We start from the raw sequence: 16855 nt of genomic DNA on the forward strand, positions 1-16855 counted from the left end.
GTAACCCAGCAGATTACAACTTTAATTCTATAAATTAGCTTTCAGCTCAGTCCTGCACTTTCTGTATCATACATCAGTTTTACTACATCAGTTTGAAGGAGGCATCATTAACATACATTCCATCTTCACACTCTTGTGAGCTGAGCACCTCTGAGTTACTTGTGGGCTCTTACAAATAACCCATGTCACAGGTTGTTCTAAGACATCCTGAGTGTCCTTTGCTTAAAAGAATATTTCTAGGAAAGCACATTACAAAGTACTTCACAGCAACACTCACAGGCAGCTTGTATTTCTTAGAACAGTAACAGTGCAGCTGTAGTTACACAGTCTCACAGATGTAACTCTGAGCTGCCCCCTAAAAGGGCAATTCCTGTTCCTCCACCTCAGCCTCAGGAATTCCCCCTGCCCCGTGCAGAGAGGAACGTTCATTTTGCTACACAGTCACAAAGCAAAGACAGAAAATAACACTGCAATGTGTCCACTCTGCCCAACCACACCGACTGCACAGCCAGTGGCAAAGGGACCATCACCCTTTGGCATCACTGGGTTAATCCACCTGAACTGGCACCCTGAGACTAGGAATTGGAGGAATCCATGACCAGTGCAAAACTCTACATACCCCAGTCCACATAAAAGCCCAGTATTTGAGCATCTCTCACTGATCATGTGCTTCCAGCTTTTGCTGGCAAACTCCAACAAATCAAACCCATCTTTCCCATTCTGTAACATGAATTATCTTCTGCTGTCACTTGTGTGTTGAGAACCTGCAAGAACTAATGCTTAAATAAGAGTAGAAAGCACCTCACCTCCTGCCCTTTCACCAGAAGAAAGGCCCCATTCTCCCTGACCTTCCTCAAACACAGCCAGGAGAGGTTAAAGCAGAGCGCACACAATGGACATTTCGCTCCTCTTTAAGGGGCTGTTTTAAAGAAAAGTGACAGCCCGAGACAAGCTTAACTTGCAAAATGCTGTTTCATAGAGAGGACACCTCATAATCCACCTCCAAGCACCCACTCACCTCGCTTGGGCTTTGGGAAGCTCTCATGCAGCCGAAAGACCACGCGTTCCACGAAATGCTGGATGTCACACTGCTCGGGGCCACGGACAAACACCATCCAGTCATGGGTGAACCCCTCCGTGGTGGGCTTCTTCCTCAGTTGGGCTCGGTGCCCCAGCTCCAGTTTGACTTGCACTGTGCACTGTTTCAGGACAGAGGTTTTAGCGTTTTAGGACCACAAGCAAAATGACGCAGATTGTAGGTTACAAAGAACGATGAGCCCCCCACCGACAGCAGAGGCTGGGTCTGCCGGGGGGGAACCCAACAGATCCACAGAGAGATCAGTCCCAGACTGACAGCCAGTGCTGTCAACAGAAAAGGCATCACAAAAATACCTCCCAGCACCATTTCATACCTATTTCCCCCCTCATATTAGAGCAGCTTTAGAACTGGGATCGGTTTCTCTGCCTCACTTATCAGTTAAATTGTCAGCGAAGTCCTAATTGTGGAGTCTTTATTTCTAGAAAGTGTCAGAGACAGAACTTGATGTTCACAGCTTCCAGGATTCACAGCACTGACAGAAAACTAATCTGGAAACAGGAAAAATCCCATCACAAATCGATGGTTTATGATATCCTCCAGAATAAAACTCTGATGTTTCCTGTATTCCAAATATATTTTATTAACACACTTTCCAAGACCAGGTTATCACCTCTGCCTGCACAATGTCCAACACTAAACTGACCTAATTCTGATTTGCACTTCCAAATCCTACTCCAATCACTAACAGGGAAGGTATATTCTGTGCCTTACTCAAAGCACAAAAATCCCATTAAAATATCTTAAAAGCCAGATGAAATCAATGGTGAAGGTCCACATATTATTGCAGACTTCAGACAGCAGAAAGGGAATGTATAAAACAGATGTAACAGAGGAAAGGGATTCAGACACAAGATAAATCAAGGAAATGTTAGGGCCAGATTTGTAGAGACAGGGAATAACACCCAAGGTATCCGACTTTTGTGCATATTTGTTACACAAACCAGAGCAGCAGCACAGTGATCCCAAACTAATCCTATCAAAATCCAGCTTCAGCACCAGCAGGTTCACAGAAGAAGGGGCAGTTTTTAGTCCCTACCCCACTCTTCACTTCAGGCTTGCAAATAAGTGTCTTGTTCTTCCTAGCAGGTCCCAATTACCACTGGAAGAGGCAACATTATTTGTCATTACCTATATTACATGTTGACCTGGAGCCAAACCAAGGGCATGATGTTGGACAATGAGCATGGAAAGAGAAAGCTTCCTGAGCTCTAGACAAATGTTTAGGGAAAGCATCATCCTTATTTTCCCACTGATGATCACAATTAACGCTCGAAAAAACATTTTGCATCTCCAACCTGACTTTTTTTTTTTTTTCAGAGCGCAGTGATGAAAAAGCACAAGTCACCCCACCTCAGTCTTCTTGTCTCTGTAAAAAGCTCTCACAGCAGGTCTGCAGAGCACCAGGCATCAAAGCCTGACCGCCCAAATTGCAGTCCAGTTCCAATTTCAACCATAAGCTCTAACACACTTGTTCAGGCAGTTGAAATCCTCACAGCAAAATACCTTCAGCTCGATCCAACGCATCGAGGCTCGGGGACAAACTCATCTAATTAATTCCTTCACTACAGCATTTCTTTGGGATACCTTCCTCTGCTAGTTCCCGTGTTTTTTTCCCCATTCTTATGGCTTATCTACACTGGCTCCATCTCACTCCTGAAGGAGCAGGGCCGGCTGTTCTTTCATGTCGCATTAAGGACTCAGAGGAAAGGCAAGGTGTGCTTCACCCGGAGCGCAGCAATCCCAGGAAAGCATTATGTGGAGACAGCCTGCCCGAATCCTAAGCTCCCACTGAAGTGTGCCTGCAGGCCTGCTTTATCTGGGATGCTTCCCACAGCGTTCACATCCCCGGAGCCAGCCCGAGCCGCAGCCTCACGTTATCGATTCCGTAATTACCCTTTAAATCCTGCTACTGTTGCCAGTTACTACCCCTCTCCTGAGAAGTGCAAATGACTGTCAGGCTACAAAATCTGCCTTTCCGAGTCGGAACGCCTGAGAAATTGTAGCTGAGAACCAGATGGGGCTGTGTGGAAGAGACCGAAATTAAACAGAAATGAGAAGTGTTTAACTGAGAGCGAAAGTCGTACTTGCTGCACTCCTCACACCCCGCTCCAATTAACAATCGCTGAGAATTAAGCCAGAAGTTAAAACGCGTTTGAAAATAAGATCTCCCCACATAACCAACATCCAAAGTTGCTCCGCTGAAAATGGAGGTTTTTTTTTTTTTCCCCTTTTTATTTCCAAGCGTGTCTCCCAACAAAGGGAAATCAGGATCCTATTCAAACAATTTGTAATAATACAAAGGAGCCCGCTTTCAACTTCTCAATAAACATTCTGAAGGCTGCTCCGGTTTTTGTTTGATGTGCTAATTGCCTGAAAGCCATCGAGCGGCTCCCATTCCCGCTCCTCCGGGTGATTATCTGGGATAGCGGGGCTCATTCCCGATCCTCAGCCTGGGAGGTACCTGTTACCCGCGCACACAAAAGGCTCCACACATCCACATCACCTCAGGTAAACTTCCAGCATCCATCCCGGAGCAAAATCCCGGTGGCATCAACCCTTGCCGGTGGCATTAACCCTTCCCGGCGCGGCTCCGGGGGGGTCGCACGGCCGGCACCTCCCTCGCTGTCAATAATCCCGGGGAGGAATTTGCGGGAATTGCTGCTGCCACCCCCTCTCCCCGCTGCGGGCGAGGCTGCGGCGGCCGCCCATGGAGGGGAGAGGGGTGAGAGCCCCCTCGAAAGGGAGTGGGGAGGAGGCGTGACCCCCCCAAAAGGAGTACGGGGAGGAGAGGTGACCCCAAAACGAGGAGGAGCTGTGCCCCTCAAATGAGGGGTGGGGAGGAGGTGCAACCCCCAAAGGGGTGAGTGGGGAGATGTCCCCAAAAAATGGGGGGTGGGAAGGAGGTGTGCTGCCTTCAAATGGGCTTCAGGAGATCTGCCCCCCCCCAATCCCCCAAAAGGGTTGTAGGGAGGAGGTGTGACCCTCCTCCAAAGGGAGGGTGTGGAGAAGGTGTGACCCCACAAAGGGGTGTGAGGAGGAGGTGTGCCCCCCAAACGGGACTGGGGAGGGAATGTGTCCCCCCCAGAGAGGGTTGGAGAGGGGAGATGTGCCCCCCAAAGGGGGTGTGGAGGGGAGATGTGCCCCCCAAAGGGGGTGTGGAGGGGAGATGTGCCCCCCCAGAGGAGTACAAGGAGAAGATGTCTGAGGAGCAAGTGCAGCCCCTCAAAGGAGTGCAGGAAGGAGGTGTCCCCCTCAAAGGGCTGTGAGTAAGACACGTACCCCCATTTGCAGGGGCGTGGAGGAGGTGTGCCACCCCCAAAGACAGTGAGGGGAGAAGCTGCATCCCCCAAATCTGACTGAGGACAAGATAACCCCCCACCCAAATGGGGTTGGGTGGGGAAAACACATCCCCCTCCCCAGTGGAACTGGGGAGCAGATGTGCCCTCCCAAATGTGTCTGAGGACAAGATATCCCCCCCAAATGAGAGGTGGGGAAAACATAACCCCCCCCTCCCCAATGGCATTGGGGAGGACATGTACCCCCTCAAATGTGACTGAGGACAAGATGTCCGCCCCCAAATGGGGAGGGGGAAACACATCCCCCTCCTCAATGGGATTGAGGAGGAGGTGTCCCCCTCCCCACAAACGGGGGCCGGGGAAAACACGTCCCCCTCCCCAATGGGATTGAGCAGAACATGTGCCCCCCCACAAATGGGGATTGGGGAAAAGATGTGTGTGTCCCCCCCGTATGAGATTGAGGAGATGTGCCCCCCCCCTCAACACCCCAGGGGGGAATCCCGAGCACAAGGGGGGTGCCCCCACCCCCCCGCAGCACCCCCTCCTCGGGGTGTGGGTGAGGGGGGCACGGAGGAGGGCCCCCCTCCCTGAAATGGGGGCTGGGGGAGGGGTGGCACCGCCCCAGCCCTCCCTCAGCGCGGCGCGACCGCTCCGCTCCTCACCTGATTGTCCATGGCTGGGCACGGCAGCGCCGCGGGCCCCGCTCGCTCGGTCTGCGCTGCCCGGTCGGCGGAGCGCGCGCGGCGAGGGGAAGGGGGAGAGAGACACACACAGAGAGAGAGGGAGAGGGAGGGAGAGGGAGAGGGAGGGAGAGGTGGGGGAGGAATAAAAAAAAAAACCCCGCAGCCCTCTCTCTCCGCGCTCTCGCGCCCGGTTTCTTTCCCCCCCCACCCCCCTCCCCGAGGCCGCCACCGCCGCCGCCGCCGCCTCCTCCTCCTCCTCCTCCTCCGAGGCCGCCGCCTGCTCGGTCGCGGCCCCTCACGGCCCCGCCGCCCGCCTCATTGTGTGTCACTCAGAGCGCAGCGCCAGCCCCGCGCCCGCCCCGCGGAAACGGAAACCGCCTCACGGCCGCCATGGCGGGGAGGGGGAGAAGGAGGGGGAGGGAAACCAATGCCCGCGCGCCGCGCGCGGCACCGCCCCCTCCGCCTGATGGGCAGCCGTTCCCACCAATGGAAGGGCTCGCTGAGGGGGAGTGGGCGGGGAAAGGGGCGGGGTTTGCGCTGTGGGGCGAGCGGGGTCTGGTGGTCCACCAGAGTCCCCCTCAGAGCCGGGTGAGGAGCTTAGGGGGGTTCGTGGTTCGTAAAGTGTCTTTCTAAGTTCTGTCACCAGTGCTGCCCCTCCGGGGTGTTCCCACGAAGGGTGCGGCCAACACCGGGATCGGGCGTTTAGGCCTCGTTCGCCCATCTGGCCCCCTCTCCTCCGACCCCTCCGCCAAGCGCTGAAGGGGCTTCTCAGCGCCCGGTGCCCTTCTGGGTTCAGCCCCCGGGTTGTGTCCCCCAGGGTGTCCCTCGAAATGCACAACCAACACCGGGATCAGGCGTCTGGGCCTCGTTGTTCGCCCAGCCCACCCAGAGGCTCTGAGGCAGCTCCTCTGAGCCTTGGTGCCCTTCTGGGTTGTAGTCCCAATTCTGCACCCCAGGGTGTCCCTCCAAGTGCACAACCAACTCAGGTTCCATTTCGCCCTTCGTCTCCCTTATTTTCTTTCTGGTTTTCTCCTTTCCCCCTCAGTTTCTCTCCTTTTCCCTTTGGCCTCTCTTATTTTTTTCCTCAGTCTCTCTCATTTCCACCATCCACCCCCCGACTCCTTCATTTTCCATTTTTCCTTCAGTTTCCCACCTTTACTCTCAGTTCCCCCCTCAGTCACCTTTTTATTTCTCTCCTTTCCCCTCCCCCCCCAGTTTCTCTCCTTTCCTACCAGTCTCCATATTTTTCCTCAGTCTCCCTCATTTCCACTCAGTTTCTGGTTTTCCCCTCAGTCTCCCATATTTTCCCCCTGTTTCTCTCCTTTTTCCCCTCTGTCTCCCTCACTTCTCCCCTCAGTCTCACGCATTCCCTCTCACTTTCCAGTTATCCCTTCGGCCACCCTCATTTCCCCTCAGCCTCCTACATTTTTCCCCTCAGTCTCCCTCTTTTTCCCCTGAGCTTCCCTCATTTCCCCCAGTTTCTTTCCTTTTACCTTCAGCCTCCCTCATTTTTCCCTCAATCTCCCTCATCTTCTTTCTGTTTCTCTCCGTTCCCCCTCAACCTCCCATATTTTCTCCTCAGTCTCCCTCATTTCCTCCTCATTTCCCTGATTTCCCCCCTCGGTCTCCCACATTTTTCTTCTGTTTCCCTTATTTTCTCCCTCATTTTCTCTCCTTTTTCCCCTCAGTCTCCCACATTTCCTCTGGGTTCCCATTCCCTTCATTTCCCTCCTTTCTCCCCTTTGTCCCTCCGTTCCCCTCATTCCCCCTCAGTTCCCTTCCCGTCTTCCCCCTCTCCCCCTCTCTCCCTTTGCCGCTTTCCCGCCCGGGGAGAGTTTTACCTTTTCTTACATCTCTAAGTGACAACTTATTGGGCTCCATTTTGCCAGCCCTAAATGGGACTATCTTTACAAGTGCAATTGGTGACTGTTTCCGAGCAAGTTCGCTCAGAATTTCTTTTTCTTCACGCAACTTTCTTGTTTCAGACAGTTTGTTGATCTGTGTGAGGCAGCAGAAACCCCCCGTGTTAGCCAATAACTCTGTGTGTCGCTGCCTGATTGCCACAGGCGAGGATTAATCGGCTCCCAAATCGTTCTAAAGAGCCACTTTACCTCATCAACCTGATAGAGGATATTAGCGGAGCAAAATGCTTAATCGCTTCAGTTAACAAAAACAACAACAAAAAAGAGCCTGATTTGGGTTCCTTTAAGTGCTCCTGTTTTAATTTTCCATGTCTCTGTCTGATGCAGTCCCAAGAGACATCTCCTTGGACAGTCCCTTTTCTTCTCCATTGAGACAGGGCCTCTTTCTCTGGGAGTTCTCATTGATATCTTTAATTGTGGACATTATTCCCATGCACGTGACTCTTGGGTCTAAATCTTTTTATTTTCTACCTCCCAATACTGGCTATTCACTCCCAGCCTCATCACAGCCCTTGGTGGTTACGTGCTCGCAGGGCTGAATATTTTCTGGAAATATCTCCATCTTTCCCAACTTTGACTCTGCTCTCTCTCTGCTGAATTTCCCCTTTGTGCAAGAGACACACCAGACCCTGAGCTTTCTTCCTGAAAAAATTGCCTGTTGCTTTTCCTGCAACGTCATTAAAATCAGCTTTATATTTTAATTTCCACCAGTGGCAATTTTTCCGTGCCTTTGTTTTTGCCCAGCCTGGTGTTAATGGTTGTTTTTGTGCTCTCCCAATGCAGGTCCCGTCTTTGCTTCTGGTTTGGACATGGGTAACTCCTTCAGCTTTCAGCTGCTCCATGGCCTGGGGAGGGATCCAAGCAAGAATTTGGATGCCTCCAAGATGGAAACTCAGAGCCAGGAGCTTCAGCTTCCACATTGGCAGCCCAACACAAGGACATTAAACCACATTACACTGAAGAATTTGGGGTGGCCCGTTCAGGGTAAGCACCTCATTGTATTGTTGCCTGCTCCAAACACCCCAGGGCTCTCTGTTGGGACAAGCAGTTTGGAGTTGCACTTTGCTGATCCTCGTGGATCCCTTCCAGCTCAGGATATTCTGTGAAGTGGCATGAATGGATTAATTTAAAATGTGCTGGGGTGGCTCTTTACATTCAACTGCGAAAACACTCAAGGAGAGAAATTCCTAGAACCAGCCTTTGCTCCACTAGCAGTTCCCAGCCTGAACAGTTTCCAGCACAATGACTGATCAAACTTACCCCCGTTTTTCTTTTCAAGCTCTCCTCAAAAAGAAAAAAAAAAAAAAAATCACAGCCAAGGGTAGAAAATTTGCCAGGCTCTGGGAGGGGGAGGTGTGTGTTGGGAGCTTTGGGTGCTGGGGATGCTGGAGCCAGCAGCCATCCATCCAGGCTTCTCCCAGCTTCTAATTTTGCAGGGAGATCTCAAGCTAACGAGCTGTCAGCTGAGTGCCTTCGCACCCGAGGCAGCTGTGGGCTGAGCTCCCGCTTCTTTAGACCTATTCCAGCAACTTCTGGGCTTTGCAATAAGCGTCTGCAAATCCAATTAGCGTCTTTCTTTGTGGCACTGGATGCTGGCAGAGATCCGCTGTGCTGCTGCCATCTACAGTAGGGCCAGTGCCAATGGATAAGAAACAGATCTTATTTGCATATTCAAATATGCAAATCGTTCACGACAGCTCTCCTGAATTTTTGTTTGGGTTTTTTTTCTTTTTTTTTTTTTATTTTTTCTTTCCACAGTCTTGCCTCAAAGATCTTTGTCTTGGGCTGAAAGGTGTGTGTTTAATCTGGCTCGGCCCGTGGTAGGAGGCTATGCCAAGGGTTGGTTCTGTCCCGTGGGATCTGAGGATGGTGGAAAATAAAGTGGAAAAAAGACTTTGCACTGTGCTTATCCCTGTCTTGGCCAGGGCCGGGAAAGGTTTCTGGGGTGTTTTCCCAGGTTCCAGTCCTGGGAAGGGACAACACATCCTTTCTCTCTCTCCTGCCTGTGCAATCCACGGATGCTTTACAGGCTATTCCTGGGGACTGTGAGTGAAGGAGGCAACAACTGGGGTGTTGAGAAGAGTCCTGCTGCTCCAGTGGGAAGAGCCATGTCCTGTGCCAGTTGGGACAGACAATTTCATGCAGCCCAAGATGCCTGAAACTGCTCATTTTTCACTAAAAGTTTATTTTTCTGTAGGCTTAATGTCCCTCACTGCAACTGTGGGATTTGCAACCGCTGTACATCAACTGTGCACCCACTGTAAGTCCCTGTCATGGTTTTATATGTCTGTGTCTGTATGTTTGTGGCTTGCCCTTCCTGTCCCTGGAGAAACGAGTTTGTTTCACTGTTTTTCATCATTCTTTATTATTTTCTCATTACTAATTTAGTTGCATCTTCCCTGTTTCCCCTCTTGAGCTGAAGACCACGACTTCTGTGGTCAGTCTGGGCTCTGAGTGGCTTGGCCACCAGCCAGGCAGCGACCAAGGCTGATTCCAGCACTGAAAGGTTCAGTGTAAAAAAAAAAAATATCATCTTGTAGTAGTTCTAAGGGCTTAAAGATTAAGACACAAACCTCATATTTGAGCAGGGTTTCTCTTTCTCAGAGATGTGCCTGAGTGGAAAGACCCCCAGGTTCTCCTGCATGTCAGTCACTTCACTGCTTTCCCTTTTTCCTTTTCACAGCTGCAGCATGGCCATGTAGTGGTCTTCTACTTCTGCCAAGCACACCCCATGAGTTTCCAAGATGAACAAACCTGCAGTCAAAAGAAAGAACTGATGATATTTAGGCAAGAAGGGGCAGATGTCTTTCTCCTGGCGTGTACCATGGCTTTGCCGACGACAGCGTCACGTCTTTACAAGCAGCCTCAGAAAGCATCCTGAGCATGAAGTCAAGAGAGGATTTGGTTTCTCTGGTGGGACCTGGGTGCTGCTCTGCTCTGGGTCTGCCACAGACTCACCCCAGGGCTTGTCTGTGCCAGGGAGAAAAGCAGGGAGGGCTGGAGAGAATCTGACTGAGGAGTGAGCTCTGCAGCAGCACTGGTTCTGGGCAAGCTGGGCTCCTGAGCTGCTAATCATGGGGATCCCTGCAGGGAATTGCACTCGTTCCAATCAGCTGCTAATCCCAGCAGTGTTTATTCTTCTAAAAATGATTTTGCTTTGCCTGTGCTCTGCCTTCCACTTCCCCAGTTCACACTCCACGCTACAGCGTTCGCAGAACATATTTAACACCGGGGTAGTGCAGAGAAAGTCCAGATTGTTAATAGCCAAAAACTCAGATTGCCAAAAAGATACTCCTAGCAACTACCAGCTGCATCTGGGAAAAATTACAGACAGCTTGGAAATTCTTTAGTTCCCTTATTAATGAAGGACTTTGTAAAAAAAAAAAAACCAACCCACACTGCAATACAGTTTAGCTTAACTAAGTTCTTTTGTGCCCGAGGAAAATCTAAATTATAGCATGCTATAGCTACTGAAAAATGCAAAGGGATTTAAATGTACAATAACCCTCCAAACCAGAAGGAAGAGGGAAAATTTTCTTGGTGAGTGGGAACACAATGAGAATTTATTTTATTCTTTCTGGGTATTTAGTGCTGGTGAAAAGAGCCAGATGAATAGTCACAAATACGTCATGGCCCTTGCAGATGCAACATGGGCAGCGCAGGCATCCTCAAACTGCCCAGCCAACGTGATCCAGTTCTGAATGAGCACCACCAGCCTTCTGGGGGAGAAAGGAGCCCGTCTCCATTCAGCTCCTGACCCCTCTGCTCAGGGCTGTTAATGAAGGGGCCTCATTAACACCAAAGGTGAGCTTGGCATTATAAACACGCTGCCGAACTGACACCCGTCAATCCGCGTGTCACCGAGGGCTCTGCACACAGAGGTCGGGTTTGGCCCAGTGATGTCACAGCCTGTGCCGTGCCAGGGCTGTCCAGACCCACCACCAGGAGCGTTTCACCAGCTGGGTTTGTCCCACGCTCCACACAAGCTGCTGGCACGAGTGCAGCTGGGGGGGACGGGCCCAGGCACCTTATGTGGCCACTGGAGCAAACACAATCCCGGTACAATGGGAGGGAGGGAGATTCACTGCCCAAATTGGTGTCTGCTTTGCACGGGGCTCGTGGTTGCTGCCAAAGTCTTTGAGAGGTGTTCATCTGTATGCTGAGAGAGAGAGAGGCCCACCTTCTGAGTGGGGACTGTCACCCGAGGCAGGGTGACCTTTAGGCATCTGGAAAATATCAGATGGGGGGGAAAAAACAGCTTGAAAAATAGAGGGTAACAGGAGGAGATCAGTAGGGGATTCTGACCAGCACCAAAGGGCCTGTTCTGAGTTGTGTGTAGGAATTACTATTCCAAGTTGCCCAGAGCAGCTATGGCTGCCCCATCCCTGGAAGTGTCCAAGGCCAGGTTGGATGGGGCTTGGAGCAACCTGGGGTACAGGAAGGAGTCCCTGCCCATGGCAGGAGGTGGAATGACTCTTTAAGGTCCCTTCCAACCCAAATCATTCTAGGGTTCTGTGATTCTGCAAATACACTGTCTGAGATGCAGTCTCTCCCAGGGCATTCCCAGAGTCTGGAGTTGGACTCAGTGATCTTTTCCAACCTGGTTGATTCTGCGATTGTACAAAATTAATACGGATTTCTGATTTTTGTGGATTCTGGGTCAGTTGCTCCCATGGCAGGTTCCACTAAACTGTTTTTCTGGACTGGTATGAAATGAGCTCTCACCTGTAGGTGGGGTTGCCACATATGTAAATTTATGCAAATCACATCTGATCTACCTGTCTCAGGCACGATACCAGCTCAGATAGTGCCCCACGCTGCAGGATGGACTATGCCAACCTGCCTGTGACTCAGGGAATTTGGCTGGTCCTGCCAGGCTGAAATTCATCCCACTGAAACTTAATCTTTATCGCTGACATCGGTACCTGTGAGACAATAATGCACCTGATTGCAGCAAAGTCATTTTTTAGCAGCGTGGCACGTCTCAAACACCCTGGAGCGTGATTTTGTTGCATAAAGGCACAGCCAGTGCAGTTCCAAGGGAGTCAGGTTGGATTATAAAGTGACAAAAACACCATTTTGACCAGCACAGGGAGGACTGAGAATTGTCTGTAACAAATTCATTCCCTTGGTTACTCAGCCAACAAAATTAGGCAGGTAATACCTTCTCATGAGTGAATCCACCTACACACACACACTTATAAATCACCAATATTTGAGCTAAATGGAGAATACAGTCAATGTGGGTACTTGTCATGCAATTCTGGAAGTGTACTGTGCAAACACTGCAGCTGCAGGACTCTTGATTCTGGTGCCTGGGCGTTTTTATAGGGCAGGAAATCTCTTTTAAGTAGATGCATGAGATGTGTCATGAAACATCTGACATATGAGGAAAACATATTACTGCACCGTCTGGGCAGTGTGTGGGGTCGCTGGTGAACAGCTTGAAAACAGCAATCATTTGCATATGGAGATGGAGTTATTTATTTGGTGATACCATCCCAGGGGAACAGGGGCCCGTCCCAGGTCTGTGGAGGTCACTGGCAGCATCAGGAATGTTGGATCAGTGAGGAGTGAAGTTATGAGAGCGAATGCAAGCAGCTGAAGTGTTTGTGCCTGGGAATTTTCACCTGTTCCTCCTAACAGAGCAAGTCGTAGAGTTTTGTGGAAGGTAAGGGGCAGAGAGAGAAAAATAATGTTTTTATTCACTCTTTGCTCTGTAATGTTGCTCGTTTGCTCATTGAGAGTCACAGAATCCTAAAATATCCTCAGCTGGGAGGGACACACAAAAACCATCAGCCCAACTCCTGGCCCTGCACAGGACACCCCAACAACCCCACCATGTCCCTGAGAGCTTTTGGGTTGGAAGGGACCTTAGAGATCATCTAGTTCCAAACCTAATGGAATCAATCCATATGTACGTCTATCTGTGAGGATGGTAAACGTTATCCAGTGTTACATGAGTAAATCTTGAAGTCTGATAGGATGATTCATGGTGATCAACACATCTGACTTGTTGCCATTTTTGCTCTGTTTCACAGATTTCGCTTTTGATTTCGCTTGTCAGTGCTCTGATGGATGTTAATACTTGGCAGTATTAGGATAGTAAACAGCAAAATCTCACATACATTAATTTTTGCATTTTCCCATGGTGGTTCTTCATTGATTAGTTTTTAAATTGGTCCCAGGAAGCACTTAGAGAAATATTGCAGTTTGCACGTTATTGGCATTACTCGGCGCTGTTTCTGGCTCTGGCCCAGTGAAATATATTCTTAAGTGTAAGTAAGTACCATTGATATCAATGGAATTATTCATATTCTTAAAATTAAACATATGTTTAAGCATTTCAGTGAACTGAGACAGCTGGTCTCTTGTGGAAGGCCTATCTAAATAAATGCAGCACCGATTGCAGATTGTGAAATTCATAACCCGATGCACAACTTAATGTTGCTTTTGGTGAATATCTCAGCATTTGAGGTAAATCTGTGCTTTGGTGTGCCATTCCAGGACAATTCAGTTTTATGTTTAAACACGTTGATGAAGAGCCACGTGCTGAAGTGAGTTCATGAATCGGGACCCGAGAAAGTGAATAGAAAGTGAATAAAACCAAAGTGGAGATCAGTCCTAATTGAAACCACGTTTTGAGCTGCAGTGGGAAGGCACGGGAAAATTAATCCTTCCATTTTGGGCGCTTTGATAGCAGCCATTAGTAGAGAGTGGAAGTTATTCAAACCACTTTGCCAGACAGAAGGAAACTGCTTGTTTTTCTTCTGCAAGCAGCAGTGAGAATGTCTTCTGAAGTGGAACCAAATCACGGGGGTTTATAGAAACAGCCAAAGAGATTATTTGATCTGTTGATTAAAACCTCATTTTTTTGTCTACCGGTTTATTTGCCCAAGTAATGGCTGTGCTTCTCCTTCCCCACATGTGTCTGATGCCTGGTCAAAGCCAGCCCTGGTTATGTGTGAGCTCAGACAGAAGGACACAGGCAGGGAGCTCGACACCCTTCCTGCTGCAAACCCAGTACCAGAGTATTCCTTGAAATATGACTTTCAGCTAATCAGGACCTGATAACATTCATCTGTCCAGAACAGCCACCAGTATCTGAGAAATCCTGCTGTTTATGTCCCTCTGTTTAAGTTTCCCTTCTGTGAAAAGGGAACAGAAAGGATGTAGGTAAAACAGTGGAGGAGGGGAAGGGAAAGGAACATATTTCCTAGCAGTTGTGAGGTGGGTGTGACAGAATTGCCAGCCCTCCAGTTGGAAATCCTGTGTCAAACCTCAGAAGTAACACTTGGAGTTGAAAGGACAAGACTTTTAGAGGTAATAATTCTTGGAGCTTATCTCTTTCCTTCCTGGGCTTTCTTAGCCTTTTGTGTTCGTGGTTTCAAACTTTTGGCTGCAGATCCAGGAGATTAAAACAAAAATCAAAATCAAAGCTGAATCAGTGTTGGTTTAACGTGACTCCAGGAGAAGGTTCTTTAAATCAATCCTGAAGATTGCCAGGCTGGCACTAAAATCCCAAGACTGAGTGACATCCATCCCCTGTTTCAAAACTACCATCTCCTTTCTCTCCGAGACACATAACAAATAAAGATCTTTTGCAAAAGGCATAAGCGACACTCCAGTGAAGCAATTTCTTTTCCTGGCATTGTTAAGAGCAAGGACTGAGTTATTATTAAGTACTTTTGCATTATTTATGCAGGTCCATGAATGTGCAATGCCTTTTACAGATAAATCACTGTACCTTGGAAAGTTTCCAGTCTGGGAGCCAAATCCTGTGAATCCATAAGAGCAGGAGGCAGTTTGGTGCAGCAGAACAGGTAAGTGCTAATCCTTGATGCTGCAGGACTTGTGCCTTATCAACCTTATTTTATTTGTGTTGCAATTGCACCAAACAGACTCAACTGATGCTGTTGTTTCCCAACCTCTTTAATCTGGCACCAGCTGAAAGGAGCAGCCTCTCTCTTCTTCCTCAGCCCTTCTCTCGCCTCTTTTTTTGTGGTTTAGGAAGTCACATGGAGAACCAAATCAGGGCAGTGATCCAGGTTGAGGCTCATCTGGCAAAAATAAGGAGAGGTTTCATTTTGACCAGTCCCAACTCAGATCCCTGAGCGTGTGGGGTCGCAGCTCTTCCTGCCCTGCCTGTTTTCCTGTGTCACTGAGCTGAGCTGGTGTGACACCTGTCAGACACCCACCTGCCAAGTGACCCTGGGGCAGGAGGTACCCTCAGAACTCCCCATGGCATCAAGAGTGGGCTCCCAGCTTCCCCCATTCACACGCTGGGCATCCCTGTAGGATCCCTTCATCCCTTTGACAGCCCTCCTGGTTTTTAGGGTGTTTTTAGGGGTGTTTGCCAGCTCTGCAGTGCAGGCTGTGCCCCACAAGCTGGAGCCATGCCTCTCTGGTAGGAAGGACAGAGCATCCCCAGCAGCTCAGGGACCTTTTGGAGGTGCCAGCCCAGCCTCAGATAACCCTGGGGATGCCCAGAGCACAGTCCCACACTGGTGTGTTGGGGCTGCTTCGTTTTCTCAGGCTGCAGCCCCACTCAGAGCAAGAGGCCCTGCCTTGGGCACTGCCGTCCTTTTAAAGCTGCTTTGTGGCTTTCTTTTCTTTTCTCCTCTCTCTTTCTTTCTTTTTTTTTTTTTTTTTTCCCCAGGTTCCCAGGGCTGGGGATTCAGCTTCTGGCCTCATCCAGAAATCCCTGAGGGTTTCAGATCCCCACGAGGCCTCTCAATGTCTTGATCTGCTTGAATAGGCATTTTTAACGCGGCCCCGGCTGTCATCGGGGCCTGTTACAGTCACTCAACTGCAGCAACATTGTTCTCCAGGCAGCAGCTCCCGGGACACCTCCCTTATTTCCATACTGCTCAGGGGATTTTGCCACTGGGTCGAGCATCACATCGGCTCGGTGGCCGGAGGTGGCCAATTAGCCCTCGGTCGCCCACAGCCCAGCCTTCATCCCTCCGCCGTTCTCAGCATCTCCAGCCCGCGGGGCTGCTGGCGCCTGTCCATCTCCGTGGGTCCTGCCGGAGGTGAAGGTGACCCCCTTTTCCTGTGCCAGGCTCCCTGGCAACGCAGCCTTTTCTTTCGCGAGCCGCCTCCTCCACCCCCTGACGGGGCGAGGGGCTGTGAAAGCCCCGCTGCACTTTTGAACTTGCTGCCGACGCGCTCAGTGGCTGCGCGGGGCAGCGGCGGCGGAGGGGCCGAGCCCAGCGGGGACCCGGTGCAATTGCCCAGAAGTTATTAATAGGCTGTGGAAGAATGTGATGGGCTGGGGAAGGGGCGAGGAGGGGGGAGAGCAAGAGGGAGAGAAACGGGGAGGGTCAGCGAAAGGGAGACGGAGTGATGAGCGGTGGCACGCAGGGGAGACAAAGAGGCGAGCAGGAGGAGGAGATGGGCACGGGCATGGGCAGACAAGGGCACACGGAGGCTGGAGATCCGAGTAGCCTTTGCCCTGCACCTTGTGCAGGTGTCTCAAGAGTGGCCGTGCTGGCAGAGAGCTGTCTGATCCTGCCAGGGGATGGAGAGGGCAAGGGGAATGGGCCTGGGGGTCCAGCTCATGGCATGGCATCCCTTTCCCAGCGTGAAACACTCCTCGGGGTTCATGAGCCAAATTTGCCATCTAGTGGCCCTGGGGACCATTGCAGGGGCACCCACGCGGCAGTCACGGCCACGGGAGGGCCACTGCACAGGCACTGCCCATCACCTTCTGCCTCAGAGGGAAAACCCAGAGTGCTTCTGCTTTTGCTTTGCTCGCAGGGACCCCAAAGCCCGTGGTCCCTGCAGTGACGTTACATTGTTGTGTCTGTGTTGCAGGGGCCAATCTCAGCCACCCTGCCTGCCTTGGTGGGC

At 50.5% G+C, this 16855-nt stretch overlaps 1 protein-coding gene across 2 annotated transcripts in view; it reads right to left on the reverse strand.

Moving 5' to 3' along the window:
- Positions 1-5203, reverse strand: part of MLLT1 (MLLT1 super elongation complex subunit) — a 31932-nt gene extending 26729 nt beyond the window's left edge. For both annotated transcript variants that reach the window (XM_050321422.1, XM_050321420.1), the window contains exons 1-2: positions 5058-5203; positions 1019-1199 (exon numbers count right to left, since the gene is read on the reverse strand). In XM_050321422.1, the coding sequence (XP_050177379.1) occupies positions 1019-1199; positions 5058-5069 (193 nt within the window). In that variant the 5' untranslated portion in view covers positions 5070-5203. The remainder of the gene's footprint in view (positions 1-1018; positions 1200-5057) is intronic.
- Between the last annotated feature and the right edge of the window lie 11652 nt (positions 5204-16855).

The sequence above is a fragment of the Myiozetetes cayanensis genome, unplaced genomic scaffold, assembly GCF_022539395.1.
Source record: "Myiozetetes cayanensis isolate MyiCay16 unplaced genomic scaffold, myiCay2020 scf26, whole genome shotgun sequence".
NCBI lineage: Eukaryota > Metazoa > Chordata > Aves > Passeriformes > Tyrannidae > Myiozetetes > Myiozetetes cayanensis.